General features: G+C 57.5%; 3 protein-coding genes across 22 annotated transcripts in view; 1 reads left to right on the top strand and 2 right to left on the bottom strand.

Annotated features, from left to right (window-relative positions):
• GAK (cyclin G associated kinase) overlaps positions 1-3,692 on the bottom strand; it is a 49,524-nt gene extending 45,832 nt beyond the window's left edge. For 2 of the 4 annotated variants that reach the window (XM_074352207.1, XM_074352215.1), the window contains exon 1: positions 3,423-3,691. In XM_074352207.1, the coding sequence (XP_074208308.1) occupies positions 3,423-3,567 (145 nt within the window). In that variant the 5' untranslated portion in view covers positions 3,568-3,691. Of the gene's footprint in view, positions 1-3,422 lie in introns of all 4 variants that reach the window. The other 2 variants (XM_074352211.1, XM_074352222.1) reach the window with 2 other exon arrangements.
• A 43-nt stretch (positions 3,693-3,735) lies between these two features.
• Positions 3,736-20,540, top strand: TMEM175 (transmembrane protein 175). Of its 7 annotated transcripts, XM_074352507.1 has the most exons (13): positions 3,736-3,851; positions 4,138-4,223; positions 10,018-10,178; positions 10,372-10,410; positions 12,073-12,170; positions 13,477-13,579; positions 13,726-13,761; positions 14,384-14,467; positions 14,758-14,922; positions 17,900-18,025; positions 18,176-18,254; positions 18,431-18,566; positions 19,721-20,540. In XM_074352507.1, exons 3-13 carry the CDS (start codon positions 10,026-10,028, stop codon positions 20,397-20,399), a joined length of 1,698 nt encoding a protein of 565 aa, XP_074208608.1. In that variant the 5' UTR covers positions 3,736-3,851; positions 4,138-4,223; positions 10,018-10,025; the 3' UTR covers positions 20,400-20,540. The 7 variants fall into 7 exon arrangements, with proteins under 7 accessions (XP_074208608.1, XP_074208632.1, XP_010957081.1 ...); XM_010958779.3 differs by having other exon boundaries at positions 3,806-4,223; XM_010958793.3 differs by having other exon boundaries at positions 3,807-4,223; positions 13,528-13,579.
• The window catches only part of DGKQ (diacylglycerol kinase theta), a 17,295-nt gene continuing 10,449 nt past the window's right edge, over positions 15,584-22,429 (bottom strand). For 9 of the 11 annotated variants that reach the window (XR_012502052.1, XM_074352227.1, XM_074352275.1 and 6 more), the window contains one exon: positions 20,831-22,116. Coding sequence is in view for 9 of the 11 variants with exons in the window: in XM_074352227.1 (XP_074208328.1) it covers positions 22,015-22,116 (102 nt within the window). In the remaining 2 variants the exon portion in view is untranslated. Of the gene's footprint in view, positions 15,914-20,830; positions 22,117-22,429 lie in introns of those variants that run through there. The other 2 variants (XR_012502046.1, XM_074352241.1) reach the window with 2 other exon arrangements.

The raw sequence follows: 22,429 nt of genomic DNA, 5'->3' as shown, positions 1-22,429 counted from the left end.
GGTGACCACCCGCCATGGAGATCTCCCCCTACTGTGTCCCGCTCCAGGCACTTACACGCCCACGGACGCCCCACTCTGGCCCCCCAACCATGCCCACTGGCAGCCGCTCCAGCAGCTTCTTTTACCTTCATGTCCTCTGGACACATCTTCCTCCAGGACACACCTAAGATGGAACCAGCCGTTCCCACAGGCCAGAGTATCCCCTGGGCTCCCACCCCAACTCCACCATCACCCCCCAATCCCCTGCAGCTCTGGGAAGCTACAGACACCCAGACCTCAGCACTGTCAGGATCATCATGGCCCTGACACCAGGGACTGTGCTCTGCGAGTAGTCAGGACCCCACAAGTGCTGCTGTGGTGAACGTTTCTATCCCGGGCTGGGCGCTGTCACTGTAGTTAATGGCTGACCACAAAGCTGCCCATTTGCCGGGGCGGGGAGGGGCACAGCGAGCATTCGGGCACCAGACAGGGACTGTCGCATCCCGATGGTCTCGACCAGCTGCCCAAGCCCCGTGCCCCTGCTGCAAAGACCCTGCCTATCCGTGCTCTGTGGTATCCGAAGAAGAAACGTCCACTCAGAACCCTCCCTGGGAGAGACTGCCCTCGCCCTCAGGCCTCTGGGTCCTGGAGGAGGAGACACTAAGGGCCCAGCTGCGCTTCCTCAGTGGGAGAGGGATGTGCCATGGCAGCCCAGCCATCTTCAAAACCCACCCGCGCAAGCGCTGAGCACCCCTACAGGAGGGTCTGGGTCCTCTGCCTCCACCACACCAACCTCAGTGGTTTCTGAAACCTGCGGCCAAGAGTCCTGACTACCACAGGGTCCCGCAACTGCCGCTCCAGCCACACCGTGCACTCCCTGCGCCCTCACCCAGTCACAACGGAGGAGCCCGCTGAGAGCTGTGGCCAGAAGGCACCAGGCGGACGTCCAGGGCTTGGGAGGTGACATGGGGGTGTCCTCATGGCTTCTCAGGTGAGCCCTGACCCCAGAGAGAACACACACCCTTGAACAGGAACCACACCACGCGTGGCACACAAGCGTTCCAGTAAATGGGTGCTGATGCCTCAGGTTCACATACCACCTGCCACACAGACTACAAAACGGCTGCAGGTCTTGTTCTAGCTATACCGCAGTGGCCACACACCACGTCGTCCACCTCACCCACCGCGAGTCCAGAGAACAAAGCAGCCGCAGAGGTGGCTGCCTGAGTGACGAGACCCTGGTCTGGGCATAGCGACCCATCCCTGTTATCCTTTCTGGCAGAGGAAGCAGGAGCACAGAATGTACTTTAAGTCCACTAGGAATGGGCATCTCAGAGTTGTGGGTACTCCCAATAATCTGCTTTAAAAAAGTGAAAATTTTGAACAAATTCTGAAAAGATTAGAAACCTATCTGGCTCCACAGTTCTGCCCTACAACTCACTTCAGGTGACAAGTGCCAATTCCAAAAAGCTACGAAGACCAATGTTTTTTCCCTAAGACATGTGATAGTGAAACCTGATCTATTATAAATTCACGTGGGGCAACACCTGACATGAAGTGAGGTGAAGCTGTCTGAAGACTTAACTGTCCCACAGAGAGGATACTCACTCATTCAGTGACAAACACATTCATGCATTTGACCGTACAACACTTCCCCAAGTCCCGGGGCAGTATCCCAGGACACACAGGAATGCACTATCTTTCTAAGTTCTGAAGAACTCTGACACACAGGTAGGTACCCAATGGTTTTGGGTTTGGGCCCTTGCTCATGCTTATACAAGCAGCTTGAATTCCCATTCTATGAGCTTTGGAGGCAGTGAACCACCGGTGAAGTTTAAGAGGAGGAAGTCCACAGCTCACAGCCGCACTGTGACTGTGGCTCCTGACCTGCCTAGACAGCCAGGGGAGCGCCCTCTGTGGCACAACCACAGCAGCTGCCCCGTTTCCTTGTTCTTCATTCTGGGTGTTAAGCCACGGGAATGAGCTTCCTTCTTTCCATGACCCGCTTCCCCTCCCACTCTCCTACCCCTGGCCTGCCCCTGCACCTGGCAGGGGTTCATTCTCACCCCTTGCACCTCAGCTGGGCCCCTGCAGTGAGCTGTCTTTTCAGAGCATGTGTCTTACTTTAGGTTCCACAAGGCAGAAACCATGTACTCTCCACTATAAATTTTCGGAAGAAACAAAATACTTGCCTGTTGTCTTCAGAATAAATGAACTGATCTGGGGAAACTCTCGCTCTAGTAGATATGCCAAAATACCACACTTCATAATGTTACTAGAGATACGGCACCACCACACCCCCATTCCCAAAAAAGCCTAAAATTTCCTCACCAAATCAACCCAAATCTCTTTGCTTCTGACCCTGGAGAAAAAATGTGTGATGATGCTAAGGCCAGAGTAGTGCCTCAGGCCTTCAGGAGATGGGCATCAAAACGGTCAGCTGGTTGAGCTCAAATGGCAGCAGGGGTGCCCGCCGTGACAGGGTGAGCCTACAGGTCTGAGAGCCACCAGAGACAGGCTTGGTCGTTCACTCTACCACTCTCTCGCCCCATCCTAACACAGGGGATACAGTTCTGTTTCAGCACCAGCCCCAAAGCCGTCTATATTTAGCTGGTGAGCACTACAGCTAGGGGAATCCGGCATACCCTTGTAAGCGCCACTGGACAACAAAGAAAAACCCAGAGGAGAAAACAGGACCGCGGCAACACTGGTGATAAATTCTAGTGCGAGGAAGGGAAGGGAGAGGGCGTTCAGGAAGCTAGAAACAGCAGCAGAAACACAGCCGACTAAAGATCTACCCGGAAATTCCTCCCCGACGGACCAGCCCAACCTGCAATGTTCAGTACAGATAACAGCTGTTAGCTCAGCTCTCCGTAAGTTCCATGGACTCACAGACAGACGTTCGAGGCAAGGGGAACGCTCGGATGGTAAGAGGGGAAAGCCTGGTTAAAGGACACTGCGCCGTCTGTCCAACACTCAAGGAGAGCAGAACTGCAATCACCCACGCCCAAGTTCCCGGCACCTGAGGAGAGCCAGCCCTACCTCTGTCCAGAGGTCCAGTCGCGTCCCGCTGCCCTACTACTGCCCTAGATGTGAGGGAAGGGCCGGGCTTATACCCACCCAGCCCCACTGCCCGCCCCCAGACTCCAGCCTGCAGCCCTGCAGCACCCTCCCGCCCCGCCACCGCCCGCACTGTGGCCCCGCACTCACGCCCCCAGCCTGCCCAACGTCCTTCCCACCGCCACAGCCTCTCCCCCAGGCGCGGTCGGCCCCACGCCTGCTGCTTCCACTCCCTTGCCACAGCCTGACCCCAGGCCTCCGACAAGGAAGTGCCCAGCCCTACACCGGCCTCACCCTCAGCAGCCACCTCCCGGCCGGCCGTGACCCTCGGCCCCGCGGCGACCCTCCCCGCGCCCGGCTCGTGCCCCCGGCCCCGGCCTCACCCTCGGCCAGGACGCGCCGCACCCGCAGCCGCAGCTCGCCCATCTCCACCGTCTGCCCCACGAAGTCAGTCTGGTCGCGGCCGGCAGCGCCACCCAGGGAGCCCGGGCCCGCCAGGAAGTCGAGCGCAGACTGCAGCAGCGACATGGCGGCGGCCGGCAGCGGGCGCCGGGCGGAGGGCTCGGGGTCCAGCGGCGTCCGGGTCCGCTGGGCAACCGCCGGCCGCGAGCCGCCCCAGCTTCCGCCCGACGGCGCGACGCAGGCGCGGGGCCGCGACGCCGCCCGGAAGAGCGTAGCGCCTCACTTCCGCCTCGCGGCGGCTGCGCGTGCGCAGAGCGCTGGTCGCGGTTCGCGCGTGCGCGGCGCGCCGGCCTCGAGACGGACTTCCGCCGTCGAGCTCGCGGGAGGTGTTTGCGGCGGCTCCCGCCCAGGTAGCCCGGCTCCCGGCCCGGCTCCCGGCCCGACTCCCAACCTTCCCCACGTGGCTGTTTCTGCGGAGACTGCTGCTCAGGGGCTCGCCGTACGGAGGGCGGCGTGTGCCAGGCCGCGCGGCGGAGGAGCGGGTCGGGGGACGTCCCCGAGCGATCGAACTCCCGCGACGCCGGGCAGCGGGGAGCTCCTCGCCCGTCGGTTTGGTGGGGTCCGCGGTGTCTGTTGGTTTTTTTTTTTTTTTAATGAGTTGGTTGTTAATAAAAGACTTACGCTTTAAATACCCAGTCCTGCAGCTTCCGTAGGAAAATCAGATCTGGCAACATTGGATCCAGAATCCCGAGTGTCACCAATCACCTAGAGCTGCCCCTCAGGTAAGACACGACCACTCGCCTGACCCACTTGGCTCACTTAAGTTACCTGGCTGCTTCCTGCAGGTACCTGTATGGAGTGTTCGTTCCCAAACTGAAAGAGGCAGCCGAAAGCCCCAGTCAGCGGCCTAACCCTCCTAGAATTTCAAGCTATTAAAAATCTCTTTCCAGACAGGTTAACACGTGTTATTCTTATAATAAAGTATCTTAGTCCATACAGTGCTTTCTAAGTGTCCAGTTTAGTGAGCCTAGCATACCTTGGAGAAGAAGGCACAGTACAGTTAATTCCCGCCCACCCTCCGCTTTGGGCGAGACACATGCTCAGCAGTGTCATTCCTCAGCCAGGTGGCCAGGGTCCACAAGTGTACGGCCAGAGTTCCACCGAAGTCATGCGGCCTTTCCACCAGCTTGCCTGTCTGGTCAATGGAATACAGAGACTGGGGCTCGGGAAGGAGAGAGACAGATGTTTGTTGGTCCCTAGCATATGGGTGGCAGTTGACTTGAAGGGAGCACCAGTGGCGACAACGAGGTTGGACTAAAAGAGGTTATAGTCTTCAGAGCGAAGAGTGGCCAGGGAAGCAGGAATAAGACCAAGGGAACGTTATGTCGTGGGGCCAAAGAGAGAAGATGTTTCTAGGAGAGAAAAGATAATTAAGCGTGTCAAATGCCATTTGAAAGTCAAATAGGAAAAGGAGTAAAAGATGTATGTTGGGTTTAGCAACAGTGAGACTTTTGATGACCTTGCTAAGAGTAATACTGTTTCATTGGCATGGTGGGCTGACCAGAAGTCGAAGGATATCGAAGGATACAGAAATGGAGATGTAGGTAACTCTGGGTGTTTGGCTGTGGAGGAGGAAGTGTGGGAGCTTGAGTGATGATGGTGCAGAGATGATTTAAGATGGGAGGTTCTGGAGCAGCCTAAAGCTGGTGGAAGGGAGCCAGTGAGAGAGGTTTGCTAGGGCAGAAGAGGCAGGTGTGAAGCGAGGTCCTCTGCAAGGTAGGAGGGAGTGACATGCAGCAATGTTCTCTTTGAACACAGGAAAACCACTCTTAAGTGTCACAGAAAGGAAGATGGGTTGCCGTTGCAGGTAACTTGTGTTTACTGGGATGAAAGCAAAGGGATTCTCTGATAACTTCTATTTTCACTGTGAATAAGGAAAAGAAAACATCTACTGAGAATGAGAAGGAAAGTAGGAGCTGAGGGTTGAGCAGTGTGGAAAGAAATCCAAAATAGCTGTTGCAGAAAACCTAGTGAATAACTCAGTGGAAAGTATGATACAGTCTGAGGGTTCATTTGAGTTTGAGGCTGTGAATTTATTCTCGCAGGACCTAGGGTCAGGTGGAGATTTCTAAACAGTGCGATTCCTTTGGAGCGAGAGTCTGTTCAGACTTGGTGTTTCATGCTTGTGGAGCACCTGTCTATACTGGCCCTGCCCTAGGTGCTCTGGTAACACTGTCCTAAGCCAGTAGAGTGCATGCTTAGCATGCATGAGGACATGGATTCAATCCCCACTACCTCCATAAAAAAATCAAAAACATACCTGTCTCCAGACCACACTTCCCTCCTGAGCTCTTAGACATTTAGTCTTAGACAGCACATCTCATATATACGTGTCTAAAACTGAATTTATAGTCTTCATCCCCAAACCTGTTCCCTCTGTAGTAGATTTCATAACAAAGACTATTACCAAAAATTAAAATCATTATATAATGTTGAAGGGGTAAATTCACAAAAGACATGACAATACTAAACAGTTCTGCACCTAATAATAAAGCTTTAAAATACATGAAGCAAAAGTAATAAACTAAAATAAAACTAAGCAAGGAGAGGTAGACACACCCACAGTTGAGGTGGACGCTTCAATACGTCTTTCTCAACAAAAGATGAGCAAGTACCCCGACTCACCAGGGATGTGGTAGAGGTGAGTGACACCACTGACCAGCCTGACTGGGCACGTGTGGAATGCTCTGCACAGTGACAGTGGCACACACAGTGTCAAACACGTAAAGAACACTGACCAAGATGGGGCGCGCTCTGGGCACATGCCCTCTGACCACAGTGGAGTTAAGGTAGAAATCAACTGCAGATATATGGAAAATCACCCACGTGATCATCCATGTCAGCGTTTCCCAGCCTTGGCACCACTGACGTGGGCCAGGTAATTCCTTGCCAGGGTGGAGAGGTGTCCAGTGCACTGTAGGATGTTTGGCAGCTCCAAGGTACCAGGAACACACACCGCTTGTTGTAACCAGAGGGTCTCCAGGCATTGCACATGTCCCTTGAGGGGCAAAATTCTCGGTTCTCAGTTGAGAATCACTGCTCTAGATTTAAAAACAAGAAGAAAGAAAGGTTCCTAGAACTGGCAGGTGAGCTCAGTCAGGCTGCAGGGTACATGGTTAATACGTAAAAAATACATGCTATTTTTAAATAACTGGCAACAAATACTGGAAGTTGAAATTAAGGAAAAGACACCACTTAAAACAGCATCAAAAATATTAAATACTTGGGATAAATCTGAAAAAAAAAAAGATGTGCAAGACTTATAAACTGAAAAATGAAAAACTTTGAGAGAAACTAAAGACCTTAATAAGTGGAAAGATACACAGTATTCATTAACTTAGAAGATTCAGTGTTGGAAATCAAATTAATCAGTCAATGCCATTCCAGTTAAATTCCCAGCAGACTTTTTTTTGTAAAAATTGACACACTGTCGGGGCGAAGGCATATAGCTCAGTGGTAGAGCGTGTGCTTAGCATGGTCCTGGGCTCAATCCCCAGGACCTCAGTTAAAGAATAATAATAAAGCTAATTACGCCCCCCCCCAAAAAACCCAATAAATTTTAAAATAAAAATAAAAATCAACACTGGTTTTAAAATTCACTTGGAACTGCAAAGAAACTAGAATAAGTCTGAACAAGAACAAATTTGTATGCCTTTATTTTCTGACTTCTGTACTTACAAAGCTGCAGTAATCCAGGTGGTGTGACACCGGTATGAAGATGACAGAAGTAGATCAGTGGAACAGGATACCAAGCCCGGAAATTGGCCCCCAAGTAAACGTATGGTCAGTTGACTTTGAATAAGGAGTAAAGGTAATTGGAGAAAGGGTAGTCTTTTTAACAAATGATGTTTGAAACATTGGATATCCATGCGTTTAAAAAATGCTTATCCGTACTTTGCATCAAAATAGATCATAAATCTAAATGTGAAACCTAAAACTCTAAAACTTCTAGAAAACAGTCTGTGAGGGTTTTCACTACAGCAGCAGAGAGCAACCCATAAAAGAACAGAGAGCCAGGACTCGTCAGCACTGAGAGCTTCAAACTGCGTTGTGATGATGCGCTTCCTAGGTGGGTGGACACACTGTGGTGCTCTGTGACATGGGATCTTATTCAGTGATGAGAAGAGATGAGCTGCCAAGCCCCCGAAAGACGGGGACCTTAAAGTCACTTACTGAGCAAAAGAAGCCAGTCCAAAAACACTACCTATTGTTTGATTCCGGCTGCGTGACATCCTGGGAAAGGGAAGATGTGACAGGTGCCAGGGGCTTCAGGGGAGACAGGGGGGGCTGGGAGCACGGGATCATAGGGCTGTGGAAGTGTCCTGTGTGCCTCTAATGGCGAGGGCAAGTCGCCCACTTGTCAGAATCACCCATGGGACCAGAGCACGCAGTGTGGCCTGGCCGTCCGGTGTCCAGCTGTGCCACACCGTGGCAGGGAGCTGACGGTATGGGAACTAACTCTGTACTTTCCCTCAGGTTTCCTGCAGACCTGAAACTGCTCTAAAAGTAGTTACCGATTTAAAAAATATATATGTGTGTATTGTTGAGGAAATGAAAACACAGCCCAGAATGGGAGAAGATATCTGATAGTGGACTTGTGTACAGAATGTATAAAACACACACGTGAACAAGCTTGCATGGACACAACAAGGGAGGCCCACAGTCCCTGCGCCGTCCCCGCCGAGAGGTCCGGGCCCCTGAGTGAGCGCACAAGGCTCTGCGAGTGAGCCCCAGCCCAACTCAGGTGCCCCTCGCAGGCTGCGCCCGGGCTCCAGCCCTCGTGCTGTGGTCACACCACGCTCTCTGTCACACACACGCACAGCCAGTTCCTCTTTGCCTTCAGTAATCCTCACAGCATTTGTCTGAGAATGAGAAGAGGTAGTTTGCATGAAGTATTCGAAACAGTGCTTGGCACTCAGTGAATATTTGATAAACGTCTCTCATGTTCTCGTCACTTTGTCATAAATATTTGCAGACGCCCCTTGTTCTGAGGGCTTCGCCAGACTCAGTCCACCCAGGGAAGCTCCGTGCTCCACGGTGCCCTGAGGCGTCTCTGGGACAGCGCTGACTTGCTGTGGGGGGCTGTCCAGGCCAAGTCTGCCGCTAACGCCCGGCGCAGGGCGTGGCGCTCTCCAGGGTCACAAGCCTTCATTACTGCCTCTGTGTTGTACAAGTTTTCAGCTTTTCCTCCTGTTGTCATCGGAACTTTTAAAAGTCTCCTGTCTCTTCTCTCATTAAAGAAAAATCATTTCTCAACTCCGCCCTCCTCTACTGTCAGTCCTGTTTTCTTCCTTCGTCACCACGAGTCTTAGGACTTGTGTGTGACGCAGGTTACGTGCAGCTGACATGTTTTTGAACATGTATTGTGCCAGGCCCTGGGATGTATTTGCCCATAGTAAAGTACACGTAACAAAATCTGCCGTCTTAACCCTCTAAGCGCACAGCTCAGGGGCATGAGTACTTTCACACCACTGTGCGGCCGTCGCCACCACCCGTCCCCAGAACTCTTCATCCTACAAAACTGAAACTCTGTTCCTGCTGAACAGTAACTCCCTCCTCCCCACCAGCCCCGCCAGCCGCCATTCTGCTTTCTGTCTGCAAGACTGACTCCTCTAGGGACCTCGTGTAAGTGGAATCACACAGCATTTATCCTTTTGTGGCTGGCTTATTCCACTCTGCATAGTGTCCTCGGGTTCATCCATCTTGTAACAGGATAATTTCTTTCCTTTTTAAGGGAGTTGAATAACATTCCGTTGTAGATGTATTTGCCACATTTTGTTTAGATGTTCACCCATAGATGGACACTTGGGTCATCCACCTTTTGGCTACTGAGACCCGGGCCACATTTTTAGTTAATTTTTGGATGTGATATAAGGTACTCTCCAAATTCAGTCTTTGGTATGTTGATATCCAGTTGTCCCAGCAACATTTGTTGAAAAGACAATTCTTTCCCCACCGAATGGTCTTGACACCCTTAACGCAAATCAGTTGACCACAAACGTAGCAGTTTACTTCTGGACTCTGATTTCTCCACTGGCCTGTCCGTCTGTCTTTATACTGGTACCACACTGACTTGACTAGCATGGCTTTGCACTAAGTTCTGAAATCGGGAAGTGCGAGTCCTCACCTTCGTTTTCCGTTTTCAAGATTGTTTTGGCTACTCTTTAAATAGCCAAGGGTTCCTTAAATTTCCATATGAGTTTTAAGGTCAGCTTGTAAACTCCTACAGGGAAGGCAGTTGGAAGTTTGATAGGGACTGAGCTGAACCTGTAGCTCAGTCGTGACAATGCTAAGTTCTTTAATCCACGAGCAAGGGCTGTCTTTCCCCTTATTGGGGTCTTTAATCTCTTTAGTAACTTTTTGCACTTCTTTGTTAAACTTTGTTCCTAAGTATTTTGATGCTATTGTAAATGTAATTGTCGTCTTAAGCTTATTGTCAGATTTGTTATTGCTAGTTCAGAGATGTGTTGTTGAGTTTTGTATATTGTTCTTGCTCAGACCTGTGCTTCCTCCCAGGCCCCACCATGTCCAGGCCCCAGAGCCCAGAGCCGGCCCTGAATGTGCAGGGAGCCTCCTCCATAGGCCTGGGGGATGAGGACGCTGCCGACGGGACCCAGCACTCCCACCGCATGCTCAGCTTCAGTGATGCACTGTTGTCCATCATTGCCACTGTGATGGTCCGTGTGGGCCCCGCCCAGACCCCGGCCTGGGTCCCCACCGCCTCCTGAGCTCCCCAGGCCCCAGGCAGTCAAGAGGGTGGGAGGAGCAGCCCAGGGCTGGCTCAGGTCCCCGACACCATGGCATCCAAAAAGCAGTCAGTGCCCAGCCTGAGAGGTGTCCATCGGGTCATTTTGTGTCTTGTTCCCATAGATCCTGCCCGTGACCCACACGGACATCTCCCCGGAACAGGTACTTGGGGAGTCTGCAGCACCTGGCATGTGGGTGAGGGTCCAGAGGGCTCACAGTCCATGAGCTGGAGGTGGGGCTCTGTGCGGGCGCTCCTGGCTGGGACCAGGGGCCAGGCCGACTGACACTTCCCCCAGCGATGCTGGTCAGCCTAACCCTAGCCTGCAGACAAAGGTGTGCCCTCGGCTGAGCCCTGAGGAAGCTTGAGGAGGGAAGGGGTGCTGATGGCTGGTGTGGGACCTGTGCCACCCGGAGTCTCTGCCAGCCACTCCTGGAGTGTCACTCAGACTGGGTGCTCGGGGAGCAGAGGGGGGCCTGCCTGCCTGACCAGCGGGCCCAGTGGCCGGCAGCCTCAGGAGATGCTCCCACCTGGGCCTGCGTGATAAACGGACACTTGTGGTTTTGCCATGGAGGCAAGTGGCAAACCAGGTTTTTTAAAGCAGAGTTTCTATTTATAGACAACTTGGAGTATTTCCGTTTTATAAGTAAAATAGTGACTAAGGTAGCACCTTAGAAGCCTGACATGATTTTGGAAGTCCTCCAGAAGCCCCTGGGCATGCGTGTGCGAGTGTGGCTCCCTGGGCCTCCTACCCTGAGTGAGTGTCACCTCAAGGCACCTGGGTGCACAGCGCTGGGTCCCGTGTGCATGGCTCTGGTCCGACCAGCACATTCAGCCTGGAGGCCGCTGGGGTTCATCGGAGTGGTGTGGGGTTTGGCCTTTGCACCTGTGGGAAGGTGACGACGCTGCTTCTCGTGTGCTTGGGATGTGAACTGAATGGAAATGCAGGTCGAGCCAGATGTTGGCAGCCGGCCCCCAGCATAATAAGTAAAGGGCCCTGTGCAGCTCCCTCTGCTCCAGGGCCCCCCGAAGGGGCCTGGTGCTGAGTGCTGGCCGAGCTCAGGAAAGCCGTGTCCCCCCAGGGGCCGTGGCACTCACCTGGCTGCGCTGGAACCTTCTGGGGACCTTGGTGCCACCAGTTTCAGAATGGGGTTGTGGGTGTGTGCTTGTGAGATGCCAGGAGGTGACACGGGGACGTACATGAGGCTAGATCTCCTCGCTTCTCTACGGTCAGGGTCATGTTCTTGGAGGTCATGAGTTCTGCTGAGAAGTCATCCCTCTCTCTGCTGACTAGTTCTAGAGAGCTCTGAACAGAAGGGCTCGCACAGCGGTTGGGTGCCTCCTTCAGAGAAGGTGTTGCCAGGACATGACAGGAGAGTCCTCAAGGCCACAGGACCCACCCAGTGAGGCAAGGAGTGGCTGCTCATGTGGGTGCAGAGAACCAGCAAGAATGGGAAAGGCACCAGCGCCGCACTTGGAGGTCTCGCTGAGGAAGCCCAGCCTACCGCCCCACCCAGCGCCCTGCACCAGGCAACACTTCTCCTGAAGGACTGTTACCTGGCAACGCTGTGGCTCCCGTGGCAGCACGGGCCTTGCTGCCACAGGACCCTGCCATGGTCCTGGAGCGGCTCGAAGGAACCTCTCTGCCCGGGAGCTGGCATTCTGGGGGATCCGCCCAGGACCCTGGAATGTGCATCTGTGAGCGGGGCCTGGACAGAGGCCGAGCCTCTCAGCGCTTCTCCCGCCCTGGGGTCTCAGTGCCCTGTGGCGGGGCTGCTGGGTGCATGCAGTGAAGCTGTCTCTGACGTGATGCTCTTCTGTTCCAGGAGTTTGACAAGAGCATACAGAAGCTTCTAGCAACCAGAATTGCCGTCTACCTGATGACATTCCTCATCGTGACCGTGGCCTGGGCAGCACACACGCGGTATGGGGCTGGGCCAGGGCCTCTCCCCAGGCTGACGCCCACATTTTTGGCGGCTCGGCATGTGTGCCCAGTATGGCCTGGGCCTGCTGAGGGCCGGGGGCAGCACGTGTGCCCTGGGCCCTGAGCCACCCGCTCTCGGGGTGGGCCGTGGCTGAGCACCCAGGAGGGGGTGTTAGTGGGCCTCTCCCCCTCACTGCAGGTTCCTGCTCAGGCCTCTGCGTTCCCATCTGCTCACAACCGTGATGGGGCTTCCCACCCCAGGCCCAGAACGTGAAGGGCGGTGGCGTGTGAACACAGGCCCACGCTGCCCATGTCTGGGCCGGGCACGGCGCTGCCGCCTGCCTGAGCCACTGTGCAACCTCGCGTGTGCAGGCCCCTCCATCCTGGTCCAGACTCTGGGGAGGAGAGTGGAGGCCTCAGGACACAGGAGTCGGGCCTGAGCTTCCTCTTTAGGGGGAAGAGGTTCCTTAGGACCCAGGGGACGTCTGAGCCCCAGGCCAGGGCAGGGAGAACCCCAGGGATGGGCTCTGGGTGGGAGGGGAGGTGATGTTCTCTGACTGGGGGTGCTGGGGGTGCCGGAAGCCCAGGAGCCCGTGAGGCACTGGCGTGTGCCTTAGAAGTGTCTCTTAACATTTTATGTCATGTACTTGCTTTCGGCAAAGTGATTTTCTGGCGGGAACAAGTGATCCTCTAAAGGCTTTGAGGGGCCTTTTCTCTTCTGCCTCCCGTGTTCACGGACAGCAAGGAGGCCCAGGGGCTGGCGAAAGCCAGGTGGGCCACAGCTGCCCTGTCTAGTCCTGCCGGTGGCCGTACAGGCTGCTGGCACAGTGGACCCCCCGTCAGCCCAGTAGCGTGGACAGGGCCACAGGTGCCTCACGTGGGGGCACGCTCAGCAGAGGCCACACCCTAGAGCTTGAGGCCTGGCTTCCAGGAGTGGCACAGGTCCACCCTGGGGCCTTGTCGCCCAGGGCTCAGTGGGTCGCCAGTGGGGACAGGGCCCCTTCCTCTGACTTAGAGAAGCGCCCAGCCCCAGAGCCAGCCCTGAGTACCAGCCCCGAGAGGCCCTGGAGGCCCCTGGCTGGGTGCAGACCTCCTAGGTCGTGGACCGAGGCCCGCTGAGCGCAGCCCAGGAGAAGGCCCCGTGCTCAGGGGGACACGGACGGCTTTCAGAAGGGATGTTAGTTTCCGGCCCTGAGTTGACTCTTGGTGACTCTGCCTGTCCCCTGGCTCCTTTTCGGTCTCTGGTCACGTCTTCCCGCCTCCATGGACCACCGTTTCGTCTCGGGAGCATGTTTGGTGCCGGTAGGACCACGTTTATTGATGGTGTGACTTTCCCCGTCTCCCTCCCATTGTTCAGATTGTTCCAGGTTGTTGGGAAAATCGACGACACGCTTGCCCTCCTCAACCTGGTGAGCTTCTCCCTTCACTGTGGTGGGGGGGGGGTGCTGCCTGCTCAGCCCCCTGATGCCTCTGGGTGGCAGGGCCTGGGACCCATCTGCTGGCCGGCCACCTGGAGTGGCCTGCCCTCCCTGACCCCTCCCCTCCTCCTCCCCAGGCCTGCATGATGACCATCACCTTCCTGCCATTCACAGTGAGTCACAGGGATCACCCCTGGTGTCCCTGGCGCCCTGCAGAGCACCACCCTGGGTCCAGCCTGTCCTCCACTGGGCAAGAGGCCCCAGACCTAAGATGTTTCCTCCTCAGAAGCTCTCAGACCACTGGGTGGTCCAGGGTGTGGACCACAGGGTTGCAGGGAAGGGTCTGGGGGAAGAGGTGTAACTGGGGTGTCCAGGCTCGATGGAGAGGGGAGGCCTCCAGGGCCCAAGGAGGGGTGTTCCCTCTGTGCTCCCTGGCCCTCCTAGCTCCCACCAGCCCCCCGAAGCCCATGGCCTCCCGGCCAACCTTGGCTTGTCCCCAGAGTGTGACCCCCACCGCCTCCTCAGCCAGCAGCTCCCTCTGAATTCTGAAGGAGGACGGTGCTCTGAGTTCAGTGCATCACAGAACTGAGGTCGGGGATTGTCCACGAATCTGATGACGTTTCAGCTCTAAATGCTTGAAGCCCTCGGACTCGCTCTTGGGGAAGGCACACCTCCAGGGCTCTTGCTGCCCTAACTCGAGGCAGCTTCGTCGCTGCCCAGGCACAGCCCAGCTGACGCACAGAAGGCTCCGGGGCCTGGGCCTGAGACCCTGACCCGAGGCCTTTGTCACTGCAGTTCTCCCTGATGGTGACCTTCCCCGACGTGCCACTGGGCATCTTCCTGTTCTGCATGTGTGTGATCGCCATCGGGGCTGTGCAGGTAGGACATGTCCTTGTCCGCTCAGGGCCTGGGCCCCTGTGCTGATGAGCACAGTGAGATGGGGCCGCTGCCACTTTGGGGTGCTCTGGAGGGGAGCAGGGCTCTCTGAGACCCCGACACGGTCCTGGGAGCAGAGCAAGGGCTCCTGTCCCCCCTGCACCCCCAGAATATCCTGCAGAGCCTCACAGCAGAACCCTGCATCCCTGAGGGTCCCCGCTTGTATGTGTGGGAGGAAGGTGGGCACTGGCCAGAGGCCTCTGCTCCAGCCCTGCGGCCCATCTCTCCTGCAGGCACTGATCGTGGGGTATGCGTTTCACTTCCCCCACCTCCTGAACCCCCAGATCCAGCGCTCCGCCCACCGGGCGCTCTACAAGCGGCACATCCTGCGCATCATCTTCCACGGCCCTGCGCTGTGCTTCGTGGCAGCCGGCTTCTCCCTGTTTTTCTACCCTGCGGTGAGTAGGGGCAGCAGAGTGGGTGAGGAGGCCACCCCAGGATAGGGAGGGAGGCTGCGCAGAGGAGGGAGGCACTGAGCTGCGCCAGGGCCCCTGGTGCCCTGGAAGCTGGGGCGGGGGCAGCCCTGAGCAAGGCTCACACCCACTCCCCACAAGGGGTTCAAGGGGGGGACAAGGGGGATGGGACGCAGGGGGCTGTGCCTGCCTTCTCTGTTGAGGGGGCGGGGTTAGAGAGAGAGAAATTCCAGAGCCGGAAAGATGGAGGGAGTGGAGAAGAGGGAGGTGAGTGGTGAGTGGAGCCCAGCCCGGGCACAACTTGCCCGAGTGCAAGAAGAGATGGCCGTGCAGACGTGTCTGGCTCTGTCCCCGGCTCCACTGAGTGCGCACAGTTCTGCGTAAGGGAACGAGATGCCTTAGCAACATCCTAGCCAAGCCGCAGGGGTCAAGGCTGGCTGAGACCCCCCCTCTTGGCCAGCAGCTAATTTAAGGGGAACATTGTTCTAGTGACGCTTCCGTCATCCAGGAGCCAAGGTGAGTTCTGACAAGCCGCTGTCTCAGAGCTGCCTAGAAGCTTTAGGCACAGCTCCTGGCTCTACTTGAGCGCCAGAGAAGTAAAGTGAACGTTTAAACCTAAAGCGTCCAAAGAATTGTGGAAAAAATGAATGGTTCACGTTATTTTAAATCTCTAGTAAGTGTTTCCAGAGAATTCCAAGTTTAACACAAATAGGCTGGCAAGGGCTGCAGGGTTGTTCCCTGAAGGATGGGGCTGGGCACTGGGGTCCATGGCACGCCCAGTCAGGCCAGGGGCAGGCAGAGGGGAAGGTGGACACCCCAGGTTGGGGCAGACCTAGGGCCTCTGCCTGCTTTCCTCAGACTTGAACGTGATTGCTGTGCGAGAGGAGGGCCCAGCTCCCGCTGGTGGGAGGCGTGCTGCAGGGGCCCTCAGGGTCAGGCAGGGTGTCCTTGGCTGTGGCTTCAGCAGAGCAGCTCCCTGTGGACAGAGCAGGGCCGGCCAGGGCCAGCAGGGAGGGATGGAAGGATGGGGTTATGGGACAGCAGGTCTGAGGCCGCATCTGCATCCTGGTTTCAGTGGGACACCCCTCCTGTCTGTGGATAGGGTCAGGGTTAGGGTGAGGAGGATGGGGGGACAGCTGGGGTGTGGCACATGGGGCCTGGCAAGGAGAGGCGAGCAGAGTGGAGGACACGGGGGTCTGTGCGCAGTAACAGGGCCCAGACGCTGGGCAGGGAAGGAAGGGATGGGTGGGCCACAGGGGCCAGGCTGGCAGTGCACAGCGTGCTATGGGGGATGGTGACCAGGCCCTGGCGGGACGGTGGCAGCCGGGGAGGAACACCTGGGCCGACACACTGGGAAAGGGGAGGGTCCTCGGTGGGGCTAGGGAGCCTGGGTGGTCAGCGCATGCGGCAGCCTCAGAGAGAGCAGTCATCTCTCTGGGCGGCGTTCTTCCCATCTTCCTCTTTGTCCCCCTTCCCTGGCCTCTTTGCCTGGGCCCCTGCCCGTCATCACCTGTGACATAGCTTGTCACAGCCTCCCCGCCCCCAGGCCCACCTACCGCAGCCTCCCTGCCAAGCCATGGCCACCCTCCCAGGCGTCCTCGCCACCCTTCCCCATTCGGGACACTGCTGGACCCACCCTCCAGGTCCAGCCACTGCTCACTGCCCTGACTCAGGTCGTTCTGACCTCCCTCTGGACCACCTTCCTCTGCTGGTGACACTCGGGTCCCAGGGCCTCTGCCCTGAGCCCCTCATGCCGGTACTGGCGCCTGCTCCCCCTGGACTCGCATCCCTCCAGACCAGGGCAGGGTCCCCCAACCTCCACTGCACTCGGGTTCCCTGTTGTGTGTTGTTTCCTCCTGTCCCGCAGCACCTCCCACCCCATCCCCTCCTGCCTTCTCCCAGAGCCCCTGCTCTTACCTGCCTCACACCTGGGATCCGCCGCCACCCCGTGTGTGTCTGCCGAGTGACGTGTGTGACTTGTCACATGGAAACTGGGTGATAAGCAGGCCTGTGAGGCCACCCTGCCCTGTCTGTTTACAAAGTGCCCCTTGTTTCCCTGAGTCCTCTGGCCACGCCAGGTGACGTGGACACACAGCCAGGAAGGACGGGCGGGAGCCCTTCCCTGAGGGCGGGGCACAGGGTGGGGCGGTGGGACCACCTCGGATTAGAAACACTCCTGGCCCACCATGCTCCCCTGTTCAAATAATTGGGTTTATGCATCACATGGAATTGACCGCTGTGGCCGTTTTGAAGTGCACAGCTCAGCAGCATTAATTTCAGGCACATCGCTGTGCGCCCATCACCCCTGTCTGGTCTTAGAACTTTCATCACCCCAAACTGAAACCCTATACCCATTAGCGGTCACTCCTGACTCCTCCTCCCCTCAGTCCCAGGAAACCACGAATCTACTTTCTGTCTATACAGACTTGCTTGTTCTGGGTATTTCACATAAACAGAATCACAAAATACGAGGCTTGTGTGTGTGGCCTCTTTCACGCAGCGTGTGTTCAAGGATCACCCCTGCTGTCGCAGTGTCGGGACTCCCCCCCCCATCAGCCACTGGTGGACGGGCCACATCCTGCGTCCACGGTGCTTGCATCTCAGCTGCTGTGAATAGTGACGCGTGAACGTGGGTGTGCAAATGTCTTTTCGAGACCCTGCTTTCAGTTCTTTGGGGTTTATACCCAGAAGTGGAATTGCTGGTAATTATCTGTTTTAATTTTTTGAGGACCCTCTGTTCTGTTTTCCACAGCAGCAGAGCCATCTTACATCCCACCAACAGTGTGCGAGGGCTCCAGCCTCCCTGTCCTCGCCGCCGCCTGTCCCTGGGCGTGCGGTGCTCTCTCGTGGTTTGGATTCGCGTCTCCCCGAGGACTGGTGGTGCTGAGCACCTGTCCCTGTGTGTGGGGGCTGCGTCTCTCTTCAGAGAAATGTCAGTTCAAGTCCTTTGCCCATTTTTCAGTTGGTTACTTGTCTTTCTGACGTGGAGCTGGAGGAGCTCCCACACGTGCTGGACACGAGGTTCTTCTCTGACAGGAGGTTTGCGCATGCTCCCAGCCTCCTGGTAACACTCCCTGATGCACAGCAGGTTTGCATCTCGATGGGGAACGAGCTGCCGGTCTTGCTTCTGTTGCTTGTGCTGCCCTCCCTCTGGAGCGGATGGCTCCAGGGTGGGATTCCTGGGCCCGGCCCTCGGTGGAGGTGCCAAGCCCCACTGACGCACCCGTGTCTCCTGCAGTCGTACCTGCTGATGGCGACAGTCATCTTCCTCCCCTACGTCAGCAAGGCCGCCAGCTGGTGCCGAGGCAGGCTTGTGGGTAGGTGCCTGGGCAGGCTAGAGTGGGGGCCTCGGAGCACCCTTGCCAGCCGGGCGTCCCTGCAGGGTCCCCTCCCCTGGCCTGCATGCTCCGGCCCCTCAGGCAAGAGGGCAGCGACCCCCAGCTGGCCCCGAGGCCCTGAGGGCTTGGCCGCTCCTCCCCCTGCACTCCCGCAGGCCCCAGGGAGCCCCCAGCTCACAGCCTGGAGTTCTTCACCTTCGACCTGCATGGGCCTCTCAGCAAGGAGCGGGTGGAGGCCTTCAGCGACGGGGTCTACGCCATCGTGGCCACGCTGCTCATCCTGGACATTTGGTGAGGACCTGCCCAGGCTCCAACCCCAGAGGCCCTGAGGTCTCCCTGCCCCCCTCCCCAGAGGGAGCCCCACCCTGAGGACCCACCTGACTGAGTGGGTGGCTTCCCAGCTCCCTATGTCGGTCCCCAAGTTCCACTGAGTTCCTGCCCCCACCCTTCACTGCAGCTCTTCTGCTCCACCTGGCCTGTCCTCCAGTCAGTCTGAGCTCCAGCCTGAGTTACTGGCCTTTTATTTCTAAGTGTTCTACCTGCTGCTTTTCCAGCTTTCCGTCCTTTTTTGTAGTGTTTTACTCCTCGGTCAGGTTCCAGTTTGTTCTTACTTTGTCAGTGTTGAAACACCCTGATTTTCTGTTCTGCTTCTGACAGTCTGCAGTCACGATGCTCCCAGTTTTCTCTTGGCAGAGTTTTCTTACTGTCATTTGTGAATTTTTAAGAAGTCGGGAGCAAATGCTTATTGGTACCAGTCTCCGAGGCCTAGACCTGTGGTTCTGGAATGAGCTGGCTTTGCCTCTGCTCTGCAGCCAGAGCCATTCTGCAGGTCCCCCCAGCGGGGGCAGCACGGAGTGGCTGTGGGGCCCAGGGGCCCAGGTGCAGACCCCCAGGAAACCCCCCGTCTCTGTCCGCTGCTTTTGTGAGGACAGAGGTGGCCCAGGCTGCTTCAGCCCTTCCACAGCACCCACCACCTCCATGCGGGGAGAAGCCTGGGCCCAGCGTGCCTTCACATTGGTCCTTACAGTGAAGTTCGGCCCAGGAATCAGAACCTCAGAGGCAAACCCCCTCAGATCTGCAGGACCACTGTGGACTGCAGGAAGCTGCAGGAGGGTGGACAGACCTCACAAGCCCCCACCCACGTGGGCCAGAGGGGCCAAGGGCTCAGGGCCCAGGCTGCTCACCAGCCCCAGGGGCCAGCAGGCAGGGCTGCCAGTCAGCAGAGAAACCCAAGATGCAGTTAAATTTGAGCTTGTGAGCACTGAATTGTTTAGTATCCTGCCTGCAGTGAGCACAGATCAAGGAAAACTCAGTGCACGTCATTCATCTGAAGTTGGGGGGGAGGGCAGGATGCAGCCCCTCAGGCCTGGGACAGGGTGGGCCAGCAGCCCTGAGCCGACGCCCTCAGTACGGCTGCTGCAAATGCCACGTGTCTCACTCCTCAGCGAAGACAACGTCCCAGACCCCAAGGACGTGCGGGAGAAGTTCAGCGGCAGCCTGGTGGCAGCACTGAGCGAGTCGGGGCCACACTTCCTGGCCTACTTCGGCTCCTTCGCCACGGTCGGCCTGCTCTGGTTTGCCCACCACTCGCTCTTCCTGCACGTCCGCAAGGCCACGCAGCCCATGGGGCTGCTCAACACACTCTCGCTGGCCTTCGTGGGCGGCCTGCCCCTGGCCTACCAGCAGACCTCGGCCTTCGCGCGGCAGCCCCACGATGAGCTGGAGAGGGTGCGCGTCAGCTGCGCCATCATCTTCTTCGCCAGCATCTTCCAGTTTGCCATCTGGACCACGGCGCTGCTGCAGGAGGGGGAGACGCTGCAGCCCTCCGCGCGCTTTGGCGGCCAGGAGCACGCCTTCATGTTTGCCAAGCTCGCGCTGTACCCCTGTGCCAGCCTGCTGGCCTTTGCCTCCACCTGCATCCTGACCAGGTTCAGCACGGCCATCTTCCACCTCATGCAGATCGCTGTGCCCTTCGCCTTTCTGCTGCTGCGGCTCCTCGTGCGCCTGGCACTGGCCATCCTGCGGGCCCTGCCGCGCCTTGCCCTGCGGCCGGCACCCACCCGGCCAGCGCCCGGGGGCCCCAGGGACGACACGTGCTCCCCACTCCTCCCTGCCCCCTGCTAGTGCCACCGGCACCCCCAACCCCAGCCTGAGGTCGGCGCATGCGCGGGGCCAGCTTGAGTCTTTTCCTTGTGAGACTCCTGCGCGGCATGAGTCCGCGGGTTGTCATCTGCTTGCGCAGTTAAGAGTCTCATGGGAGCTTCACTTGTGTTGCCGCATCCTTCTGTCCGCCCAGGTCTACTTTTCTGCCTCTGCCTCCGTCAAGCAAAGATGGGCTGCGGGCAGGGGGCGGCTGGGGACCAGCGGGGAGACCACAGCCTCAGCCCGAGGCGACCGTGGGTGTATGACGTGGCCCGCGTCCTGGACAGGTAGCGGCCCCTCCCCAGCCCCACTGTCCCTGCCCACGGAGAGCCCAGTGGTGCTGGGCTGCCAGCCAGCCCTCCCCACACCACAGACTGGTCTCAGGCGCAGAGAAGCAGGAGACCATGCAGGACTGGATTCCCGGACTGTATTTGTCCCAGATATAAGTTATGGTCGCCTTCAGGTAGTGGTAAGTTACACATGAGGGAGGGCATCAGTGCGGAGCCCCCTCTGGGGACACAGACTCAAATACGGAGGACCTGACCACCCACAGGGCCTGCAAAGCAAAAGCCAAGTCCACCCCTGGGGACACAGACGTGAGAGTCTCACACATCACACGTGTTCCAGAGGAACCTGAGAAGGCTGCCCATCACTTGCAGCCCTTACGATGCATGTCCGCGCGGTTTTGGCACAAGCTTGGGGGGCTGGGTGGGGCCACATCTGAGGTTGAGGCCAAACGTCCTGGTGATGCTGCCGCCTGAGGTGTGAAGGCTAGGAGGCCCGACTGCCAAGGGCGAGGGTACCAGACAGTCAGGAGAGGCAGGCCCTCTGGGGCACGGGACGTGCTAGGCAGCTTGTTAGGTTCTGATCAGGTTCCCCTGTGGCCTGAGCCAGCTGGACTTGGGCTCAGCAGCAGGGCTGTGGTGAGCAGCCCGCCCAGCAGCCACAGCCATGTCCCATATCACCGAGCTCCCCCATGGAGAAGCACTGAGACAAGTCTGGCCCACCGAGCAGACATGGAACTGGCTTGGTGACTGGACAGATGGAAGGAAAAGCCCCACACTGACCTCAGTGATTAAAGCCACTGCTCCCCACTTCACGCTCTCCTGACTCCCTCTGGGCTCCCGGCCAGGCCTGCTGCTCCCTGCTGGGCAGCACACCAGGTCTCCAGGGAGAAGCCAAGCCCACCTGGCCTCCCCAGGTGCAGCCCTGTCACTCCAGGGCCACCAGCCCAGCTCAAGGCCAGGCCCAGTGGTGAAGTGAGGCCAGGGGAAATAGTGCCTGAGGGGTCCTGGGTCCATCCTGGGCACATCCAGGGCCCGTGAGTGTAGCCAGAGGGGTGGGAGATGCAGTCCAGCACTGCCCCTCTCAAGGGGTTCAGTGGAGGCACAGGGACACAAAGGGAGGAGTGCTTGCCCCCCCAGGACAGTGGCCCGGGCCCCAGGGGGTGAGGGGGTGGCCAGTGGGAGCCCCATGCCCAACACCCACCCTGCAGCTTCCGTGTGGCACAGGGATGGGGACAAGGAGACGCCTGTGGTCAGAGCTGTGTTTGAGTCCCTCCACCGCGGGCACTTCTGCAGGACTCCAGGGCCCTCCTCTACTTGGAGTCTCCCTCGGGGGCAGGCTCCCCGTCCACTCGTGCATCCCTGGGGGTCCCAGCCTTCCTGGGCTTCTGCTTGGCCTTCCTGAGCATGTGGACCTGTCCCAGGACAGACAGGGTCAGATGGCTGCCCGACACTGCAGGCAACTGGCCTGGGGCTCCTGTAACAGCTGGTGCCACCTCAGCCCACTTCATAGGATGGGAAGGAGCAGGAGGCTTAAGCTTGCTGCCCTAGAGATACCCTCCCCTCTGAGGCACCAGGGGGCTCATTTCCATGAGAAACAGGTGCCCCTTAGGGGCTGGCCAGCCTCTTCCAGGCCCTGTGACCTCCCCTGGGCACCTGGCCAGGCCAGCCAGTACCAAGCCCACCTGACTGCTGGCTCTCCGGCCGCACCCAGCTCAACCTACACTT

The sequence above is a fragment of the Camelus bactrianus genome, chromosome 2, assembly GCF_048773025.1.
Source record: "Camelus bactrianus isolate YW-2024 breed Bactrian camel chromosome 2, ASM4877302v1, whole genome shotgun sequence".
NCBI lineage: Eukaryota > Metazoa > Chordata > Mammalia > Artiodactyla > Camelidae > Camelus > Camelus bactrianus.
Note: the sequence above shows the minus strand (reverse complement) of the source record. Positions and strands in the feature narration are given on the sequence as shown.

What these genes read in the sequence shown, in the direction of transcription:
- TMEM175 (XM_074352507.1), top strand. Translation starts at nt 10,026, where the DNA reads ATGTCCAGGCCCCAGAGCCCAGAGCCGGCCCTGAATGTGCAGGGAGCC. An exon ending in CGGACATCTCCCCGGAACAG is followed by an intron (nt 10,411 to 12,072) that starts GTACTTGGGGAG and finishes CTTCTGTTCCAG; the next exon opens with GAGTTTGACAAGAGCATACA. An exon ending in CTGCTCATCCTGGACATTTG is followed by an intron (nt 18,567 to 19,720) that starts GTGAGGACCTGC and finishes CTCACTCCTCAG; the next exon opens with CGAAGACAACGTCCCAGACC.